This window comes from Rhipicephalus microplus, chromosome 6, assembly GCF_043290135.1.
Source record: "Rhipicephalus microplus isolate Deutch F79 chromosome 6, USDA_Rmic, whole genome shotgun sequence".
Classification (NCBI taxonomy): Eukaryota; Metazoa; Arthropoda; class Arachnida; order Ixodida; family Ixodidae; genus Rhipicephalus; species Rhipicephalus microplus.
Genome location: NC_134705.1, coordinates 179,486,533 through 179,509,029, shown reverse-complemented (window position 1 = coordinate 179,509,029; position 22,497 = coordinate 179,486,533). Strand labels below are relative to the sequence as shown.

The following is a 22,497-nucleotide window of genomic DNA, read 5'->3' as shown; positions in this document are numbered from 1 at the left end:
AAACCTGAATCATTGGAAAATCTGGCGATGTGCTGGCTAAAACATCGTCCATTTCATTTAATTTTAACCCACGTGACCTGCGACCCACACTAATTTTAGGTGCCTCAGCTGAAGTAGAACTATAAAGACCATCACGTCTTGAGGGCACGCGAGTTATGGTGAAGCTGGAAAGACTGGGCGTTGATTGATTGATTGATTGATTGATTGATTGATATATTGATTGATTTGTGGGGTTTAACGTCCCAAAACCACCATATGATTATGAGAGACGCCGTAGTGGAGGGCTCCGGATATTTCGAGCACCTGGGATTCTTTAACGTGCACCCAAATCTGAGTACACGGGCCTACAACATTTCCGCCTCCATCGGAAATGGAAGGACTGGGCGTACCGAAAGCGAATATGTTATTATTATCGCCCGGCTCTCGTTCGTCAGAAGTTTTTGCAGTGTCATGACGACAGCCATGAGCTCAGCTTCGAAAACTGCAAGTAAGATCGGGTAGCCTCACGGCGAATTTCGCTTCGCGGCTCCGTCCTTTGCCCAATGCTCAAGTGAGCCTGCTCCGACGTGTCTTTCTGGTCATCTATTTCCTCGCCCACTGCGCACAACATCCCTCGTATTGCCACTGCTGTGGAGTGCATCGCTGCACTTGACAGTGTCCAAACCCACCGGCTATCCTCTTATTCCTTCATCCTCAAATGCCTACTAGGAGGTGTGACCGCAAGAACGGGTTTTAATATTTAGTAATGAATGTTTTTTTCTTATTTTTTTCTCGCAGTACAGGCCAGATCAGGAGAGGCAGAGTCGGCTGATCTAGTGAGCAGGAGATCTGGTGCGAGTTAATGCGACCCCGAACTAAGCGCTCCCCTTTACGACGAAGATCGCGTATCCTTCCATCTTACATGTCTTCATCGTGTGTTACCGAAGTTGTCTAAGATCACCTCAATCCTTATCGATGCTCATTAAGATCAACTATTCAGTCTAACTGGCGCTATAATTTCTTGATTGATATGTAGGGTTTAACGTTCTCAAAACCACAATATGGTTATGAGAGACGCCGTAGTGGGTGCCTCCAGAAATTTAGACCACCCGTAGTTCTTTAACGTGCACCCAAATCTGAGCACACGGGTCTACAGCATTTCCGCCTCCATCGAACATGCAGCCACCGAAGCCGGGATTCGATCTCGCGACCTGCGGGTCAGCAGCCGTGTGCCTTAGCCACTAGACCACCGCAGCGGGCGCGCTATTTCTTAAAAAAATCGTATTTCATGCACCGAATCTGGCCAAGAATTAAAGGAATGGGAAGGGGAGAGGGGATCAAATACTCTTTTTGTATGGTCGCATGCTTGTATTTGTATGCGTGTATGTATACGTACCCATGTAAAATGGAAATGGGGGGGGGGGGTAACTGCCTTTCACCCTCTTCCCACACCTGGTATGCCTTTGAGCAGCAGTGAAGACGAAACGTGGTGGCGTACGTATCGACATTATGCCTGCGCCGACGTGTTGTTCTTGTTCACCCATTAACTGTGGTGCATGCGCCGACATCTCGGAGGCGGTTGTTGCATGCAGAAACGCTTGCGCTTGGTGGTATGATGACGGCCAATCTAATGACACAGCTACAAACTTGAATCCTACAATAGGTTCGTGGAGAGTGGCAGACTTGATTGTGTGTACCACAGCAGGGATCACATGACCACAGGCTTTTACATGGTTCCTCCTCATGGGAAAGGGGGGAGGTTTGTCCTCGAAAGTTTGCCCCCCTCCCCCTTTATGAAAACGTATGGAGATGACCTTTTGCCCCTCTCTTGTGCGACCACGGGGTGGTCGCCCCCCTTCCCCCCTCGCGCGCAAGCATATATATGCGCATGACATCACTAATGGGAACATTGACAAGTGATGCTTCGTTACACCAATTTTACACCAGGTTTATTTATTCCGATTGACGTACATACTACACGTATGCTGTTAGGTTATGCTAGGGGTTGACAAGCATTCACGCGCGTTTATTTTACTACGTGCACTACAGCCATTCACAGATTGAAATGCCACGGGCTTTATTGCTTTGTTACTTCTAATGGAGGTTCCGTGTCGCGATCCTATAGAACTCGGCACCTCTTCCTGTACATAAACGCATTTGTTAGTGTGATAACAACCATACGACTCTCGTTCGTCTGGACATCGTTCGAGTCAAATTTAGTTTATGAGCCGACAGGTCCGCGGCAGCCTGTGCTAACCAACTTAAACAAAAGCATCATCGACGCTCCTTGCTGCCAAACGGCGCAGGAATTCCGGCACGAATTATGACTCGAATTGGTTGACAGCTCTGCTCGTACGGAACTCGTAAGAGCCTGCGATACGTCTGAACTATGCCCGGAAAATAAAAATAGAAAAAGTTTAGAGGCGCGTGCTGTTCGTGGAAAGAAAGAAATCGCACGTCCCCGTCCGACACTCGAGCGGCGCCGAGAAAACCGCCGCGGACCGACGTCTTCACGGTCTGCAGACGGCCCCCATGAAGACAACCGCGTGGTTGTAGTGGTGGAGCAGCACGTACAGGAACGGCCTGTTGGCGCGGAACGTGATCACGGAGGCGTCGAGCGGTTCCGGAGGCCTGGTCGCCTCGCCGACTCCTTCCTCGGAGGTTTCGAACAGGGCCTCGTGGACGAAGTTGTCGACGGCCAGTCCCGTGCTCTTGCCCGTCATGCGGCTCAGGTCGACCACGTGGTCGTCGAACAGGTGGGTGATGCCGATCGCCTTCAGGGCGGGCACCATGGAGTACGAGTTCTGGAGCCGGAAGCGGGGCAGCCACACGGCCATCGATTGCACGGGCTTGAGGTCCTTCATGAGGCGCCGCACGACGTCGTTGCTGAGGGCGGCCACCAGCTTGCTCAGGGGGACGCCCTTGTCCGGCAGGATGATGAGCAGGCTCAGGGTCCGACACACGTACGACAGTTCGATGGCCTCGCACGGGATGCGAGTGCTGCGGCAGTAGAGGGCCCCGCGGCACGACTCCATCATGTCCACTTGAGCCTGCGATTGCGGTTCGAACGAACGTTACGATAGGGTCACGGAATCGTCACGATGACGATGGCAGCAGTCAGCGTGTTCGCGGCGAAATTATTGATTTGGTCTAACCTGTTCCCTGGAAATGAAGACTCACAATATACTCCCTGTACACTGAAAGCAGCGAGCAGAGCGTCTGCCGTCGATAAGCCGACAAGCGGTAAAAGACGTCCGCTTTCATACATGTGAAGACTTCGTACATCGAAGGTTCCTGCGCTAGCGTTGGTCCATGACCACGTAAGTTCTCGAATAGACGAGACTATTCGCCTCTTGCACCCAATCTTAACGGGACAATTTGAAACCATGCGGGTCACTGTTGCAAGCGCTGCCAGACATTCGAATTCATCAAAATAACATTTGTAGCAATATCATTCGATATAGCACGTGGGAGGGGGGGGGGGGCACTGTAGTAAGGTATAACGTGCGCAAGTCAATGGCCGCAACAACGAAAACGATGGAGTGGTTAGGGGGCAGGGCGGTGTGGTTCACTAGCAAGAATATCGCTTCGAAACTAAAAAAAAACAGGTGTTACCCTACCGTTTCCCTTGCGTTGACGTAGAAGGGTGCCTTGACGGGTCCGCAGAAAGGCTCACTGAAGACGCCGCGGAAGTAGATGGCGCTGACCATCAAGATTCGGGTGTTCTCGCTCACGTCCCCGTCTCGCAGCAAATGCGTCAGGTTGCCGTCGGTCGCCTGCGTGCGTATCCCACAAATGGGCGCTTACCTACTCGCTTGAAGTTCTGTTGTTTATAGGTATACTGTATAATAGGACGTGATTACTAGCATAGTCATGCGCCGGGGGGGGGGAGCTGGGGGGGGGCAGTCGCCCGTTCTAGTCACCTAAGAGGGGGAGGCGCAAACACTCTCGACGGGTTTTCGCCGTCGCTGTCACGTCCCGTATCAGGTTCACATTGACATAATAGGGAGGGGGGCGTGGCGAATAACCTTCGCCCCACTCCCTGAATGGAAACCCTGCGCACGCCTGTGATTATAGCGCAATGATACAGAGACGAGAAGGAGAAACACGGGACCACGCTAGGTTTCAACTTTGCTTTCTTTCATTCAACGTGGTTCTCAACTTCTTTTATGAGGCACAAAATGTCCAGAAACAACGGCCCCTTTCAATTTTTTCGTATGCCTCACCGCATAACGGTTTCGCTATGCGGCGAAGCCAACTCGTCTTTTCTTTTCGCGAAACGGCTGTGAAGCGTTTGTTGCAATTTTCTACGACATGTGCTTTTTCCGGGCTCGTAAATTTGAAGAACAAGCATAGCTAGAAGCAGGTGGAATGTGGCTGCTGACCGCAGAACTTATTGACAAGCTTCTGCGATCGAATGCGAATGACACGTTAGTTTGACCATTTGTTGCCACGGGGAAACAAAGGGCGCCTATCAGGCAACACATGTTGTGTTGATTTATGACACCCAAGGAGGTTATATTAAAACTTCTGGAGTGGCGGAGAGGTTCCGCAGCTGAAGCCGACACCGCCATATTGATCAGGGCAGAAAACGGATGGGCGCATTTTAGCCTGCGTGGCTTTCATGTTGATTTGGTGCTAGTAACGTTGCGTATCATGCCTCTAATTGAACAAGACGCTTCTGAACACGTCTGTGATCACATTTTGAGACGACGATGTTGGGCTCTTGGGTGGTATTTGGCTGCACGAATCGTGTGAGGTGGACACTGGGCTCAGCTTTCGATGTTTAAGTAGGCATGCTTCGCTCATTCACTTATTCTCCCATATTTTAGCGACTATGCGACTGCATTCATAAATTTTCTTTCAGCGTCCGGGGGCACAATGACACTAAGAATAATTTTTTGCAGGCTCTATGTTTTTGTAGTAATGTTTGTAGGCTATATATATATATATATATATATATATATGTGTGTGTGTGTGTGTGTGTGTGTGTGTGTGTGTGTGTGTGTGTGTGTGTGTGTGTGTGTGTGTGTGTGTGTGTGTGTGTGTGTGTGTGTGTGTGTGTGTGTGTGTGTGTGTGTGTGTGTGTGTGTGTGTGTGTGTGTGTGTGTGTGTGTGTGTGTGTGTGTGTGTGTGTGTGTGTGTGTGTGTGTGTGTGTGTGTGTGTGTGTGTGTGTGTGTGTGTGTGTGTGTGTGTGTGTGTGTGTGTGTGTGTGTGTGTGTGTGTGTGTGTGTGTGTGTGTGTGTGTGTGTGTGTGTGTGTGTGTGTGTGTGTGTGTGTGTGTGTGTGTGTGTGTGTGTGTGTGTGTGTGTGTGTGTGTGTGTGTGTGTGTGTGTGTGTGTGTGAGATATCCCTGAGTACGCTTGAAAGGTGTTACGAGATCAGAACACGGGTCATGCGTAGAGCCGTGTCCGCCGCCGCCGCCACTCGTAATTAGTATCGAACAAAAAAAAAATTCGTTAAGTTAAGAATATCAATGACACAATGAGAGTCCAATCCGGGTCCGCTGCGTGCCAACCCAGCATTCTACCACTGAGCCGCGCCAGCGCTGGAAATTGTTTCTAAACTGGTTTTAGGCAGGCTTGATGTCTGGAAACGAGTCGCATTAATATGAGTAATAAAGCGTTTTAGACCATCAAGGAACAGCGAGGCGTCACACAATGCGAATTTCTTGACGACTTGGTCGTCCAACGCTTGCATCCATTAAAAAACTTATTCTTGATCACCTATTAACTGTGGTGCATAACCACTTCACGCATATTTCTTCATCGTCATCAGCCACTGCATAAAAAGATGCACTAAACTTCAAACATGTGTGTAGCGAATACCGCGTACGATTCTCCAATGAATGACGAAGGATAGCATAGTGAATGCTGGCCTACTATAGAAAATTTATGATTATTTATGGCACTGTGGGTACCCAGCAGTGCTCTTGTAGCATCCCAAAGAGTTTTTAGAGAAGGCTTCGAAAGACCACTCTCCCAGCTTTCGCTGTGACTGTTCTGCGCGTTTCTTGCAGATCTCGCGTGTTCTTTTTTTTTTACACGCTTGAAACGCCAAATGTCCAAGAAAAATTAAAGCAGATGTGCATTAAAGTCCTTTCCACATTCGTTCGCTTACTAAAAATATTAAACAGGTGCTTTAGTAGCAATAACGAAACGCACGGCAAGCATCACGGCGCTTCAAAACAGGCGCCGCCTCCTTGTGCCCTGAGCAATATGGCCGCCGCGGCTTCACTTCGAGACATGGGCGGGTATGCGGGACCGCCACTCCAGAAGATTTAGTATAACCTCCTTGATGACACCCCTCCCCTTTTTTTTCTCTCTCACTTCAAGGGGTCCCACATCGCTTTTACCAGTCCACATGGTGTCCCCGAAACATCCATGGCTGAGAACCACTACTGGTACATGGATAAAAATTGTCGACCGTATGCGCATCAGAGGTCCGTTATTACTCTCCGCAGTTGGTGACCCCTGTTGTACTTCTTCTCGGGTAATCAGGCTCCTTGTAAAACTGTGACAGCGAGTGTGTACTGACTCACGCGCCAGCTTTTTTTCGGGAGATTAATAACAATGCACGCGGGTTTTACGTTCCAAAATTCTGATGTGATAATGAAAGACGACGTGTTGGAGGGCTCCGTTGTATCGCGATATCATTTATATCGACACTCTCGATGGGTTTCTGCCGTCGCTGTCGCCGTCATGTCCCGTATAAGGTTCACATTGATAACACCCCCCCCCCCCCTCCTCACGCATCGTATGTTCTTCCGCGGAAAAAAGCGCACCAGCGCGGATGACGGACGCAGCTGAAGCATCGATCAATCCAGGCGGCCCATCTCCGTCGCTCGGAGGGCTGTTACGATTACGTCTACCCGCTAGGGAGGCCCTCCGTCAAAGCAGAGAGGAAATATTCCGCCTCTTTTGAACGAGCATGAAAAGACGTGAGGAGAGAGGCGGGGGTCGCTAGAGAAGCAGCATTGAACCTCTGAGGGTGCGGTCACGGCTGCTGGAGTGCGTGCTTTCTCGGTAGTCATCAGCGGGATGCTATAGTATACCCCTCTACGTGCTGCGCCCTCAACGCGAAAAGATTATGCGGAAAGAGAATCTATTCTTGCATTAAGCGGCCGTTCTCTCTCACACCAGCGTTTTGTCAAAAACGGCAGGTCGCGGGATCGAGTCCCGGCTGCGGCGGCTTTCCGCGTCCATTTCCGATGGAGGCGCAAATGCCTGTATGCTCAGATTTGGCTGCACGTTAAAGCACCCCGGGTGGTTGAAATTTCCGGAGCCCTCCACTATGGCATCTCTCATAACGATATGGTGGTTTTGGGACGTTAAACCCCACATATCAATCAATCAATTAATCAATCAATCACCTAATCAAACAATCAGCGTTTTGTCAAGTCACGCGAGATTGCATCCAAACAAATTAACTGTCGGCCTCACTTCGTATAACACACGATTCGTTGCTATCGCATTCATTACTTCGCCCTTGTGAAAGACTGTGACTTTTATTTTAACTTTTTTCTAATAATAATGGGTCTCCTGTGATGGTGCCGTCAGTAATCTTTAAGTGTATATACTTGCACGTTGAATGTAATTAAGTTTAGTTGAAGACTAGTGCGAGGTCCTCTCATCCCTGTTCCTTTTCGCTTCTAGTGGTGCTTCTGTGACGCTCGATACAAGCTGTGTATAGCCCAAAAAATAATTTATCTCTCTAAACTGATTTAATGCTTCTCTTTGGTGTCCTTTCGAATCCGCGGGCAAGTCACCTTAGCTGCCCATGCGTTGATCTCCTGGGCAGCCGCCTGCGGATTTTCCTTGAAATTCATGCGGCCCAGATCGACGGAGAAGGTCTCTGCCAACGTCTCCTTGAACTCGGGCAGCAGCGGGATGTCGTCGGACACGAAGAGTCTGTTGCCCAGTGACACCTGCAGAGTCCGGAGAAGATTTAGCACCGCGAAATAGCCACACTGTATATAACGTCCTTAAAGGGACACGAAAGAGGAACACTAACTTGGTTTAGGTTGACAAACTGCACTCTGAGAACTCTAATGCCGTATGTTTCACGATCACAAGTTCATTATTACGGGATAAATGTTGGTCGAGCTTTTGTTTTGTAAATTTGGCGCCAAAATATTTGCCCTTGACGTAGTAAGTTTCAAAATGTAATTTCGGTATTTTCGTGGCATTGGTACGCCGCGATTTTCTGAACCTTCGCATGCAAAGTTTGTGGCATCCACAGATTAAAACATACTTCATTTTTTTATTAATGTGAGACTGCGCAGGGCCCAGTACACGCCTTCAAAGTTTCTTATGCCATGGTAACTGGTGAGGGAGTCTCAAGGTGGCATCGCCCAACGCATTTTTGTTTCCTTGCTCAAAAAGCGTCGTGTCGTGGTTAACAGTGGTGCTTTCGGTAATGCGACGTAGTAGTTTACTTATACGCGAAAAAATCGTCTTGCTCTTTAGGGTCCCTTTATATCACACGATCCCTCGTGAGTTCGTCTTAGACGACTCGCAGACGAAAGCCGTCTCGTTCTCTGTCTACTGTATCGATTGTGCTTCCCTTCTCGGAAGCTTTCTGCACCGAACGTACCTTTTGCACTGCCTCCTGGATCGGAGGCATCGGAACCTCTTTTTACTTTATGTGGTCTTGCAGTGGCTCCGTGATCGGCCCACCTTTGAGCAAGGAACTGTGTCTCGTGATCACGTCGTCGTGCGACGCCGCGTCGTGCGACCTCGCAGTGGCTTCATGAATTCCGGAAAACCGTGACGTCATATGTGGCGTCATTACGAGAAGATTCTGCAATCACTATAGTGTTATGGTTGACGGTTACTTTCCGCGCTTGATGAGGCATCTTACGTTTCGCCTTAAAGGGACTCTGAATTACCCAGAGATGGATATTTAGTTGTGGTGTTGCAAGTAGTGCGCGAGTCTGAAACAAACACGGAACCGCGAGAATTTTTCGAAATGGTGCCGTAATAGCGGAGCTACACGCGCTTGAACATCCGTTAGCAGCCCTCGCTCGCTTTACCCTTTCCTTGGCTGCGCTCATTTCATCGGCTCGTCCCTCTTCCTGGCCGAGCGCTCCTCCTCAGCCTGCGAGAATGCAGAGCAGGGAGGGCGCGTATATCTGCTGCAAACGAACGGGTTCTTGTTGTTATCGACGTGACCGGACGCGCTTGCTGACGTCACGACAACGCAGGGGATACCGAAATGCCCAGGAAAGAGTACGGGATTGTTTTGTTCTGTGTGTGTGAGAGAGAGAAAGAGAGACATCCACGACTCGTGGCGCTGCCGCGTTCCGCATGGTTCATAGTGACGGCATTCTTAAAATCCTTGCGCGCTTTCACATGAAAATGTTAAGAAACTACGGGGGGGGGGGTGCTTTAGGGGCCCTTTGAAAAGTCGAAGCGCTCGGCGCACACTGCGAGAAGAGCTGCAGGTTACACGCGCACCTTGGTCTTGGGCATGGCGCCGTTGAGCATGGAGAGTATCCTCTCGCAGGTGCGGTACAGGTTGTTGGAGTCGATGGCGCCCACGGCGTGCACCACCTGGGCGGTGGTGGAGTCGCTGCTGCCCACGATGGCCATCCCCAAGGCGACGGCAACGCCGAACGGGGACAGGCACACGTTGTTGTCGGGGCCCTCCTGCAGCGCGTGCGCCACCAGCTTCAGGCCGAAGTCGGTGAGCGTGCAGAAGGGCCTCCCCGAATTCGGCGTGCCCGGCGTCGCGGGCGACGCGGTGCCCAGCGGATTCCGCAGCGGGCTCGCACTGCCGGTCGACATCGCCTCGGGGCCTGCCGCGATGTCGATGGCCCGCGGGCTGACCGAGAGAGGCTGTAGTTGCTGATGATGACGCTCCTGGAAGGATTTGCGCATGTACCCACTCAAGGGTATCGGGCCAAGAGTCGGGTGGACCTTATAGTTTGAAACCGTTTTAAGATACAACATTGGTTGCAGTGTCAAGTAGTAGTTGTTGTTGTTGTTTCCCTGTTGCTGATGATGACGCTCCTGGAATGACTTGCGCCTGTACCCACTCAAGGGTATCGGGCCAAGAGTCGGGTGGATCATATAGTTTGAAACCGTTTCAAGATACAACATTGGTTGCAGTGTCAAGTAGTAGTTGTTGTTGTTGTTTCCCTGTTGCTGATGATGACGCTCCTGGAATTATTTGCGCCTGTACCCACTCAAGGGTATCGGGTGAAGAGTCGGGTGGATCTTATAATTTGAAACCGTTTTAAGATACAACATTGGTTGCAGTGTCAAGTAGTAGTTGTCGTTGTTTCCCTGTTGTGGATGATGACGCTCCTGAAATGATTTGCGCCTGTACCCACTCCGGGGTATCGGGCCAAGAGTCGGGTGGATCATATAGTTTGAAACCGTTTCAAGATACAACATTGGTTGCAGTGTCAAGTGGTGGTTGTTGTTGTTGTTGTTGTTGTTGTTGTTGTTGTTGTTGTTGTTGTTTCCCCGTGCAAATGGCTCGTACCCAAAGGAAGGGATTGGCCGATTATAAGGTGAATTTGCCCTACATTTTCAGCATTGCGTCATTCTTACAAAACTTTTTGTAACTTAATTTCTATTTGAAATGCCGATATCAAGTTTGCAGGAAAAAAAAATGAAGAAAAACGGCGACACCGTAATTTAGCAAGAAAGTCGTTTAGTCGCAGTGATGTATTCTTGAACGGCGAATAAAAACATCCCTGTGGCTTAAACCCAGCGTAGAGGCTCCAAATGAAAGAAGATCAGGTTGTGATAATTGTAATGAAGAATTGTTCTTGATGAGTCCCAGTTTTAGCCACTTTTCTGTTGGTCGCTATAGATGTAGAGGACAGATGTTAGCTGTGCGTGCTGGCTCTTGCTACACATACCAGGGAGCCGTGGACGGATTAAGTAGAGGAAAAGTTTCCCCGCTTTCACCCAGTGTTAAATATGCAGGATCATATTTCGTGATTGTGTCTGTCTGACTGTCAGAAAAAGTGTATTAGTTTAAGGGATCGTTTGTCTTTGTTAGACGCAATATAAATTAAATCTAACAGCCGATGGTGTCATGGGAAGTACAGAAGTGATTGTAAAGTTAATGCGAAGAAAGAAAAGAGCGAAAAAATAACTTGCCACCAGCTGGATTGTTCCTATCTAATTTCTCTTTATTTTTTGTAGCAAGCGTTGTAAAAAATGATCTATTGTGAGGTACAGTGTGGCCAATCCCCCATGTGGGTATGAGCCAAGATCTCCTAGGAGACAAGACTAGACAAGACTGAACCTGCCGGCGGCGAGCTCTCTTACATTACTCTCTTGGCATCATTGTTACTTCTCATTATTATATTGTTTAACAAAGGAAAACTAGCCCTTACATTTTTACACTTCCTTCCCTCACTTCCACTTACACTTCCTTCCCTCGCATGCACCACGCTTTCGGGTGGTGCATGCGAGGGATATTTGGTCAGCTGGCAGCTCGCAATAAGATCACTTGCTACGTGACGCCAACAGGCAAAAAAAAAAAATGAGTGTTTCGCTTTGTGCCCATTTTTCAAGCAGATTCTTTAGCGATAATTCTAGCTCTCCGTTAAATAACGATTGCATTAAGTTCGGCAGTAATTTTGACGGATTCACCATCAGTACGTGCCTCCCTTACTGCAGATGAGAACTCGCATGCCTCAGAGTGCTTTCAATTAAAGCATTAGTTCCCTCGCATCTCAATCTGATCAAATCGGTATGGGTTCCAGGGCATAAGGGCTTATTTAGGAATGAAATGGCGGATGCGCTGGCAAAGACATCTTAAAATGGCCCTTGCTATTGAGGTATTACCGGCATCCAAATTCTTGGTAGGCGCTAGACTAAGAAGAAAACTGCTGGAGCGGGATGACTGACACCCAACATTAGGTGTCCGCGCTGCCTCCTCCAGGCGGGTTAAAGCCACGCTTGAGATTGGCCTAGTTGACAAACCATCTTCAACAACCAGCGCAAAGTGCACGAAAGAAAACAAGGGCAGGCCAGAAGAAAGACAAAGTCAATTGGAAGTCTGCGCTTGTCTTTGTTCCCTTCCTTTTTTTTTTTTCTCGGCTCTGCGCGCGTTCGTTGTTGAAGACGGGTTAAAGCCGCCTGCTGTGGATGGAGAGGGTCGTTTTGAACTTCGCGCCGCCCCCGAGATTTCAAGGTTTATGAGGTCGCATGCATAATTGCTAAAACGGTGGCGCGGCTGCGGCGGACAACGCTTCGTGGAGTGTCTGATCGGGTTCTCCAGGACCAAATAGAGTTCATTTCTCCTTCATCACGAAGCAGGACGAACTTAACGAGGAAGCACACGAAGCACTGGCGCCGAACTCTCAGTTCTACTTTTATTCACGTGCTCAGAACGTATAAACATATATACACACACCGGGCATCCCGCAGATGATATGTTTATTCAGATTTACATGATCTGTCCATGTGAATAAAAGCCAAGTTCAGAGTACGGCGCTCGTGTTTCGTGTGCTTTCTAGTGTTTTTGGGCTGCTTCGTGGCGCCATCTAGTGATCATCAATCGGACACCGTGGCTATATAGCCCAGTTCCCAGTTCTTCTAAACAGATCACATACATAGCATGCACACATATATTTCCGTTTGTAAAGCGCTATTTCTTTCTCTCCCTCTCTTCAAAATTGATCGCAGCATTAATGTGCGGAACACTACAGACACAGGGGCGGCGCCAGGATGTTTTTACTGGGGGGGGGGGGGGCAACCACGAAAAGTGAGTTCCTCCGGGGGGGCAAGCTAGCTCTGCTCCTACTAGGTTTTCAATATATGCTTCCGGGCACTTGGGTGGGCATAGGGGGGGCAGGCGAGAATTTGGGGGGGGGCTCCAGCCCACCCTTGCCCCCCCCCCCCCTTGCGCCGCCCCTGTACAGACACCGTGCATGTTTAAGCAGAAGTTCGTCACTCGCTTCCACTGCGCCTGAGGAACTTGTAGTAGAGCGACCCCATGGCGTCTGAGAACGCGGTTGGCAGCACGGACAGCGCGCACAGGAACAGCGGCCACAGGCCGCTGTCGCTCACGTAGAGGGCGCGCGGACTGCGTGAGCCCAGCGCGTGCTCAACGTGGTCGAACACGGGGCTGTCGTCGAGTCGAGCCGGAGACAGCGCGCCCTGCTGGGACTTCCAGCCGCGCACGAAGCCCCTCACGTAAGGCCCGTGAACCGAACGCTGCTCCTCGTCCATGGAGTCCCACATTGCCTGCGTGGGAAAGAGGGGAATAAGGAGATGGCGATGCCATATACAGCAAAACGCTTTCACAATGAAGTGTGCTAATGTGGACTTGATGATACGTAGTGAAACACTAAAGCCGCTCTGGGATGGATGGATGGATGGATGGATGGATGGATGGATGGATGGATGGATGGATGGATGGATGGATGGACGGATGGATGGATGGATGGATGGATGGATGCATGGATGGATGCATGGATGGATGGATGGATGGATGGATGGATGGATGGATGGATGGATGGATGGATGGATGGATGGATGGATGGATGGATGGATAGATAGATAGATAGATAGATAGATAGATAGATAGATAGATAGATAGATAGATAGATAGATAGATAGATAGATAGATAGATAGATAGATAGATAGATAGATAGATAGATAGATAGATAGATAGATAGATAGATAGATAGAAACTGCATTTATTGTGAAAGAGAGAGAGACTTTGGCGGCCAAAGCATGGTCCAGCTAAATACTCCCGGGACGGCACATGACGAGGCCCCACCGCATGCCCGTCTCACCGGAGTCCGTTAAGACTCCAGGGAGGAGCAGTTGAGGAGGGCAGTCTCCCATGCCTCACATGCCTCTCGGGAAAGGGTAGCAGAAACGTGCAGGTCGGGATTTCTGGCATATGCCGTCACCGTGCGGGAGATATCGCAGGTATCCCCTGTGGGCACCGCCGATCCTTGTTCGGATCAATGTGTTTTAAAATTGCAAGACAGAGTATATAGGGCCTGTATGCAGGCGCCTTAGAATTCGTTCAACCGTCCAGCTCAGCTCCTTTGCAGGAGCCGAGAAAAGGCAGCGAGTGTCGCGATAATAATTGTTGAACAGCAGCAATGGTTTACTAGCCTCTGAGTCGTAAGAGCTGGGATGAGGAACCCGGTGTTAATAAGCGCTCGGGCGGCCTCATTACGTCGTAAACTCCGATGGCTAGGAGCCCAAATTATGTGTTTCCGGGGTTTGGTCAGTGGCAGCCAGTTTCATAAGTTGTCTGACTAACGGAGGATATCTCTCCTGCTTAGTAATGAGGGCAAAGTAGAAGCGACAAGGCAAGGCACTGAAAAGGCCCGAGGAAACCGACATAAACTATAATGCTGTAGTCTATAACAGTGGATTTGTTGATACACACTGAAACTAGAAACAATGCAAGGGCGGTTTATGTCAGGCTCCGCGGGCCCTTTCGGTACCCTGTCTTGCCTTCCGGTCCTAGTCATGTTTTCCAGCTTCATAATGGTCTGCCGAGGAACTTCAGAACGCCCCTTTACACTGGAACAAGCCGAACGCCACTATCTCTCAAGATGAAGGTGTATAACAGCAGCGTCTTGCTGGTACTTAGCTACGGAGCAGAAACTTGGAGGCTTATAAAAAGGGTTCAGCTTAAATTGAGGACGACGCAGCGAGCAATGGAAAGAAAAATGGTAGGTGTAACCTAAGAGACAAGAAAAGAGCAGAGTGGATTAGCGAACAAACCGGGGTTAAGGATATCATAATTGAAATCAAGAAGAGGAAATGGACATGGGCCGGGCATGTAGCACGTATACCCGTTGGTCATTAAGGGTAACTAACTGGATTCCTAGAGAAGGCGAGTGGGTTAGGGGGAGACAGAACGTTAGGTGGGCAGATGAGATTAAGAAGTTTGCCGGTATAAATTGGCCGCAGCAAGCACAGGACCGAGTTGAGTGGCGGAAAATGGGAGAGGCCTTTGTCCTGCAGTGGATGTAGTCAGGCTGATGCTGATGATGAAGCCGAATGTTACAGGCTCAACTTCCACCGTTATTGACAATCATAATAAAGCTAGCTGACGATGAGGACCAAAGATAGCCGGGGAAAGTTACCTAGCGTTTATCTAATATTCAATTTCATACATAATAATAAATAAAAATATAGAAATAAAATTAAAGTGTGCGAAAGAGAGTATAGGTGGTAGAGACAACCACGTTTTGCATTTCGCCTGCGACGTATTTCCTTTTGGACATGGTAAAAAAATAAAGCACTGATTAATCATTTCTTTTTACCCTTCAGCTACAACGGCTGCTCCGACTAATCATCTTGGGGGGGAGGGGGGCGAAGTTTGTCTCATTATTTCACCTGTCTGAACTGCATAAGTACGCTCGTGCAAGTTCGCCGCGATAATGGTGACTGAAGACCACTCGTGTTGCATCACTAGAACCGTTATTCCCTACATTCACTCCTGGACAGTCTGGGACCAAAGGAATTGGCCGTTGTAGTAATAGTAGTAATGTCTGGAGTTTTACATCCCAAAACCACGATATCCTTACGAGGGACGGGCTCGGGAAATTCGGACCGTCTACTGTTCTTTGACGTGCTCTTACCTGGCACTGACATCGCACATTACATGGACCTATATAGCACCCCTCGTCGAAATGCGACAGCCCGCCACCTAAATCGAGTCAGCAGCTAGCATCGCAACCGCTGGACCATGCGGAAGAATGGACGCTGAGAAGAACGTCGCGTGTTCATTTTGATTTTTGAATCCGTTGCGGGAATTGTTTTCCTTCGCACTCAACCGGACTCCTTATTTGCTTGGACTGCTTCAATCAAAAGCTTTCCTAAGATACACTAGAGGGGACTCTGGCACTAGTGTCTGTGGGAGCTTCAACGCACGGCGCTCCAGACAGCGTAACTGACGCTCCATGGCCAATCCGTGTACTACCCACCATATGTGGTGGGTAGTACACGGATTTGTCTAATCTTCGTTCTTCCAGCTGCGTTTGACTTCGTGGTGTGTGAATTCGCTTTGCCGCAAGATGAAGTTAATCGAACGTTCAGCAGTTTCGCGTCACCGCCTTGACCTTTTTGGGCTCACCAGTTCAAATCGGCTCACGAATTTTGCAACGGCCCGTTCTTTTTATTAAAGAGAACAAACCAAACACGGCAATAAGCAAACTCACAAGTGCGTTCGATGCCCGCAAGCACGAAGACTATATAGGCAAATTTGTGTTGTAGCCGTCATGTCCCTCTTAACTGAGTTGCGTGAAAAAAAAATTGAAGTATAAAAGGAAGACACTTGGACACAGCGCACTTTCTACTCATTTTCTTTCCCCACACGAGTTCTCGTAACCGCATATATATGTCTGTTTTCTCCAATAAAGGTGCCGTTGCTAGTGTGCGCTTTGTGCAGGTGTCTTTCTTTTGCACTTCATTTTTTTCTCGCTCAGATAAGATTAATTACCAACTCGCCCAACAGTTCGTGCTTCCCGTCATTTCCATGGTGGATGGACAATCATCAGCGCCAGGGTTCTCTCTCGTTAATTTTAGGAATCTCTATTGCTTGAACATGGAGTAGGGAAGCCGTTTGCGGTTCAACTTACTCCTCCCTCCATTGATAGACAAGTTTGCGCATGCCTATCGTTAGAACGAACGCAACAAGAGCAATTTTTCGTTACGAACTCAGATGGGCTCTCCGTAATACCTCGTTGTCGTCACCCTGGCGTCTCATGATTCCCGTGTGCTTGGCCAGGTCCCCGGGTCGAACGACGATCGCGTGGGCCCCGTGGCGCGCCAACTCGAGCCGCAGGCAGCGGGTGAACGATTCCACGGCAGTCTTGCTGGCGCAGTAGGCGGACATGCACGGCATGGCAGGAGCCGCAGCCACCACCGTACTCAGGCACACCACACGCCCTATACGAGAGACCACAGAAAAACTTAGCAGTGGCTTAGCTTGGCTATTGCAGGATATGTGTAGCGTGAGCTACGGACAGACGGAAGGAGAGACGGATGGATGGACTCACCGACGGACAGATGGACGGACGGACTAGTGAGTGGGCGCACGCGAGTTAAGCGCGACACGTGACTGCAGGTGTTTCCAGGCTTTCTCTGGCGCGCCAGCTGTGTGCTGTATGACGTCACTGCTTTTCGCGTATGCGTATCACTGCTCTTGATGAGTGACGCGAAACTGCTCAACCTCGGCCAGTGTAGCTTATAGTCTACAATACACAAACTGTGACTTTATATCTACCATTATTTCGGAGTCCCCTTTTACTGCTACTCTGAGATAGGACACACGCGTGTGCAATCTGCCCCATACCTTTAGTTATGTCGTTCCTGTGCCGTCATTGGGGAGTTTCGGACTCTTGAAACTTGTGATCCTCTAGGGCGCATGCACAGACCCGAACCATTGCGGCTCTTTTGCTTGCGTTGACCCGATTTCCCCGAAAAATTGAAAACTAGCGTGGGTCCCCAAGGCGTCTTGGGTTGCTAGCAAGACGATGCAGACAGCGCAGGCCATGATACAATGTATGGTTCATTGGCAAGAATCCAATATTGCCTTGGAGTCTGCGCACGCGCCCAGGCAAATTGCTAATCTCTAGTGCCCACAAGCTCCATGGGGCCCCAGTTCCCAAACTACCTATTCAGTGCAAGTTCATGAAACAGGCGATTCGGGCTCCGTTTTCAAGAACGGTAACAGCGTTGCGTGAGTGTATGTGCCTTCCTTATGTCGCTGTTTCTAGTGCGCCTTTGTCGTTGTTACAAAATGAAGTTCAAGGTTATGGCCGTGGAGATTTTCGACAATGACGGTGGCCGAGGACCCCTGACATTGCATTCAGACATGAAGTAAGACAAAAGAAAGGAGGAAGCATTACATCCCACTATTGAGGCCCACCACGTTGGCCAAGACGTGGTCAAAACGCCGGAGCGTGCGGTAGGTTTTGGTGCTCGCAGTCACGTTCTGATTTTGAACCTTCTCTGCGGGCTGGCCGCAGACCGGCCAGCCCGCAGAGCTTTTAAAAGCTACCGGGTTCTATACCCCGAAGTCTCGGCAAATCTCACTTCTAGCGAGATCTTGACAAGAAAGGTAACGTTTTGGGCCGACACTGCTGGCTTTAAAACGGGTCGGCCTGCCAAGACTTGCTGTGCGACGTCTCCCTCCTTCTATTTCTTTCCTCCATGCATCAAAAGAACTGTTTACCTTTCACCTTCAGCCCCGGAAAGCCTAGTGCATGTCGTTGTGGGAAGCACGTACTCTAACAGCGGTTGGGGAGTCAAGGGAAGGCTCTGTAGTGAAATCACCCCCCCCCCTCAATGGGGAACCCCGCACACGCCTATGGTTCAGGATGGCAGTGATCAGGTGCAATGAATATTTCTAATCAGTTTTGCGGGAGTCCTGCGAGGTGGCGGACGAGTTCTGAAAAGGAACATTGAAAACCGCCTGTCTAGTAGCACGAAGCTACCCGCAAATACACTCGCCTTTTCAAAAAAAGACAATGTATATAGAGATAAACGAGATCTTCTTAGTCATAAATGTTCGTCCTTGTCCGAGGACCGAACCCGAACTAAGGCCTCTCCGGGAAGGTCAATGTACCGATTTTTTTTTTTGTATGCTAACCATTCTCAGCACGAGGGCGGATCAGTCGACAACTTGAAGTGGAAGACCAATATAGTGTCCGTGTGCTTCTAGTTGTCGTGAACCGATTTGCCCTCCCACAATGGCTGGCATGAAAGGCGTTGGTCCGTGGGTGACCATCGCACCACAAAGAATTTTCTCAGATCGAATAAGAAGTCTTTTTTTTTCTTTGTGAGAAATCCGTGCGGATTTCCTTGTGGCTTCGAGAGACATTCAGGTGGTTGTCGGCTTCTCTTTCATAATAACATACTCACGAGGCAGAGATTTTTTTCTTAGATAATGGTAAAACAGGGCCGATTCAGTAGTTCGTGTTTACTGTTCACGCATGCCCACATGGACAGACAAGGCCGTCTTCTTTTGCTTTTGAATGGTTTACATAACCTTCTGTCCTCACGTGAAAGTTTCGGTGAGTTATTGGCAGTGAATCATTTCATTTTATTTATTAGTGTATCGCAACACACGTATAGCGAGAAGCAGGCGGTAAAACCGAGGATGGTTCGAGCGAGTGCATCACCACCGTACTGGCAAATGTATGGAAATATCGTTTACATCGTCATACAAATGAACAAACCGTCATTATAAGCGCAACATCGTCGCACACTTTGACGAAACCAGCCAATCAATTGAAAAAAAAACACATCATTACTTGTTTCCCTACAGATAACGCCGATCGTGCATTACCATTACCCGCGCTTACCTGTTCGCGAAAAAGTGGGAACTCCGATTTTACGCCATCATCATCATCATCAGCTTGACTACGTCCACTGCAGGACAAAGGCCTCTCCCATGTTCCGCCAGTTAACCCGGTCCTGTGCTTGCTGCTGCCAATTTATACCCGCAAACTTCTTAATCTCATCTGCCCACCTAACCTTCTGTCTCCCCCTAACCCGCTTGCCTTCTCTGGGAATCCAGTTAGTTACCCTTAACGACCAGCGGTTATCCTGGATTTTACGCCGTCCTCCAACGAAGAGGGGGGAGGGGGAGGTCTCACGCTTCACGCGTGGTGACCGCGTGTCTAACCTTTGCTTCGCCGTATGTAAGGCAGGCAAGCCTTGGTGAGCCTCATGGTGCCCAACAGGTTGACCGCCATGGTCCGCTCCACCTGCTCCGGTGTCATCCACTCGAACTCGCCGAGCACGCACACGCCCGCGTTGTTCACCAGACCGCACAGCCCTGCAGTGAGCGGAGCGTACAGCCGAACCGCGTTACAACGAACACCCGATGATACGAATTATCGGTAATAGCGAAATATGCCATCTTTCACACCCGCCGGGCTGCTCTACTGACCAGAAGGTAGCGGGATCGCATCCCGGCCGCGGCGGCCTCATTTTCGACGGTGGTGGAAATGCTTGAAGCCCGCGCATTTAGAGTCACGTCTCCACCGACTCCAGATGGCCGAAATTTTCGGACCCGTCCATTACGGCGTCCCGCATAATCGTATCATTGTGTTGGGACGCAAAACCGCCATAATTAATTCAACTTTGATTGCGTACACTTCGTTTCAATTACATTTATTTTCTTTTAAAAAGCTGGAAACGCGAGCGTTGCCATTATATCGGATATAACAAAACAAACCGTTTGGTTTTCGCGAGCTTGTACACTTGACGGGTAGCATAAAAATCACAACAGTTATTTAAGTACAGTTCACAACCATGTTTTTTTTTAATGTGGCTGCAACATTAAACGTACGGTTTGAAAATCTCTTCATCTCCATCTTGAACTAAATGTCAACGCAGGCCTGTTTTGTCAGACCAACTTTCTTTCTGTATTCATTTGACCTTCTCGTGTTTCAGTCTTTTTACTTCGATTGATTGACATGTGGGGTTTAACGTCCCAAAACCACCATATTATTATGAGAGACGCCGTAGTAGAGGGCTCCGGAAATTTAGACCACCTGGGGTTCTTTAACGCGCACCCAAATCTGAGCACCCGGGCCTACAGCATTTTCGCCTCCGTCGAAAATGCAGCCGCCGTAGCCAGGACTAGATCCCGCGACCTGCGCTCTGTTTACTTGACAAATTCCAGGAGGAGACAGGTAAGGATTAACTCGTTTATAATGGGCTTGAAGCCTAGAATATTTAATTTTCGTCTACAGAAATTTCGCGTAATCCGTATTGCTGATGGATCACGCGAAATACCCAACCCAAGCAATCCTTCGGACTACGGGCTACAACACCGGATAGGCGGAGGTTGGGCTTGCGCTTACCTTCGTCGTGCACTCGTCCCTGAACGAGTGCCCGCTGCACACTGCTGTCGCTGGTGACGTCCAGTTGGAGCACCTGCACCGGATGCTGTCTGTCGCGCAGCTTCGAAAGTTGCCGGGCTCCCTCGCTGTCCGCGCTGAGGCAGCCCGCCAGTACGCGATAGCCGGCCTCGTGAAGCCTCTGCGCGAGTCGCAAGCCGATGCCGGAGTCGCAGCCACTCACCAGCACACGTCTTCCGTCTCCGCCGACGAGACGTTCTCGACGGCCACAGAACGGCAGCCAGCCGAACAAGAACGACACCAGGCGAGTCAACAGCGCGAGGACGCGATGCATGGTTTCAACTACGTCGGTTGGCGATCGCCGACAAGAATAGTGCTGACGTCAACTCTTCACCCGTCGCACAGCGGTCAACTGGCGGTTTCGGCAGAATGCAGTAAGCCCCTCTGGAGTACACGGGTGATGCGCTGTATAGTGAACACCTGGCCGTCTCTTGTCGGGACACGGTCGACTGCACCGAGCTTCAACTCCCCCTCGCCACACTGCAATCAACCGGGGGTTTCAACAGAATTAATGCTGTTACCTCCCACAGGGCTGCACTGGTGAGGCTGTGTGCAGTGAACACTCGGGAATTCCCTTGTTATGACTCTGTCGGTCACATCAAGCCTTCAATCTTGGGGACGGGTTGTGGGTCTAACAAGGGACTTAAGCTTCCGCAAGGCACCTTTGAAGAGGACACAGAAGTTTGGGCGGTTATATGGCACGTTGTGCCCTTTCGAGTAGCTGGAGAATGAAGCGAGCTCCCACAGCTAACGTATACTGGTTATTCTACAGTCCTGCGCAGGAATCACAAGAAAGGATATGTCCGGACCCTACGTATGCCAACAGCAGCCGAATTTGTTTTCCCCCTGTCCCGGATACAATGCGCGCAAGCGTCTGTTCTGTGCGAGATTCACTGGGTGCCGAGAGATACGGGCGGACGGTTTCGCGTAGCTCGACGGAAAGCAACGGACGGGCGCGCTCGATAAGGCGTCGTGCCCTTGATAGAGGGGCGCGTTGGAGACGATGACCCTATCTCGACGTCGGCGATTTCGCGTGCCGCCCTGGTGACAGGAGGACCGCGTTGGTGCCTTTAAAGCCGCAGCGCCAATTATTGTGTAATCGAGACCTCGTGGGGCACAGGCGTTCTCCGTCAGTAAAATGAAAAGGGGAGTACAGTGACGTAACCAAGGAGATATGGGGAACCACCCCCCCCTTCCCCACAATTTTTTTTTTCAAATTTACTGGCGTATATATACTCGCATACACACAAACGCACGAACGAACATACATAAAATATAGTTGAAGCCCCTCCCCCCCCCTCGAGCAAAAATATCTGGCATGCCCCTGGGAGGGGCGGAGGGGGAGGGGAAGAGGAGAGGGTGGTGAGCGTGTAACTGCGACCTCTGCCTCTTCATATCGTGGATAAGTCCGAAAGAGTGGACGAGGTTCATGTGGCGGTGTCGGTACACGAACGTTTACACGGACAGTATCTTTGAAAATGCAACAGCAAACATTAACATAAGAAACAGGGCTGGGTCAAACACATAAATGAATACAAATGCAAGATCCGCTCAATGGTGCTACGCGCAGGCCACGTGATCAATTCCCGACAGCGGGCACTTTTTTTTCTATGGAGGCGAAAGTTCTTTTAGGCCCGT

At 49.8% G+C, this 22,497-nt stretch overlaps 2 protein-coding genes across 2 annotated transcripts; both read right to left on the bottom strand.

The window, feature by feature from the left end:
- Positions 1 to 1,978: 1,978 nt before the first annotated feature.
- LOC119168281 (serpin B9) lies at positions 1,979 to 10,053 on the bottom strand. Its single transcript, XM_075867934.1, has 4 exons — positions 9,439 to 10,053; positions 7,749 to 7,907; positions 3,600 to 3,755; positions 1,979 to 3,029 (listed from the first exon to the last, which is right to left on the bottom strand). The coding sequence occupies exons 1-4, from the start codon at positions 10,051 to 10,053 to the stop codon at positions 2,490 to 2,492; spliced, it is 1,470 nt and encodes a 489-aa protein (XP_075724049.1). The 3' UTR covers positions 1,979 to 2,489.
- A 1,943-nt stretch (positions 10,054 to 11,996) lies between these two features.
- On the bottom strand, positions 11,997 to 21,811 carry LOC119168282 (retinol dehydrogenase 7). The gene is made up of 4 exons (XM_075867165.1): positions 20,803 to 21,811; positions 19,617 to 19,769; positions 16,665 to 16,873; positions 11,997 to 13,194 (listed from the first exon to the last, which is right to left on the bottom strand). The coding sequence occupies exons 1-4, from the start codon at positions 21,131 to 21,133 to the stop codon at positions 12,898 to 12,900; spliced, it is 990 nt and encodes a 329-aa protein (XP_075723280.1). The 5' UTR covers positions 21,134 to 21,811; the 3' UTR covers positions 11,997 to 12,897.
- Between the last annotated feature and the right edge of the window lie 686 nt (positions 21,812 to 22,497).

Excerpts from the sequence above, each read along its gene's own strand:
- LOC119168281 (XM_075867934.1), bottom strand. The coding sequence starts at position 10,053 with ATGATCCACCCGACTCTTGGCCCGATACCCTTGAGTGGGTACAGGCGC. Across the intron at positions 7,908-9,438 it reads GCGCCATGCCCAAGACCAAG|GTGTCACTGGGCAACAGACT; the intron begins GTGCGCGTGTAA and ends CGGACTCTGCAG. Across the intron at positions 3,030-3,599 it reads ACGTCAACGCAAGGGAAACG|GCTCAAGTGGACATGATGGA; the intron begins GTAGGGTAACAC and ends CCGCAATCGCAG.
- LOC119168282 (XM_075867165.1), bottom strand. The coding sequence starts at position 21,133 with ATGCATCGCGTCCTCGCGCTGTTGACTCGCCTGGTGTCGTTCTTGTTC. Across the intron at positions 19,770-20,802 it reads GGGACGAGTGCACGACGAAG|GGCTGTGCGGTCTGGTGAAC; the intron begins GTAAGCGCAAGC and ends CGCTCACTGCAG. Across the intron at positions 13,195-16,664 it reads GCCAGGGTGACGACAACGAG|GCAATGTGGGACTCCATGGA; the intron begins GTATTACGGAGA and ends TTTCCCACGCAG.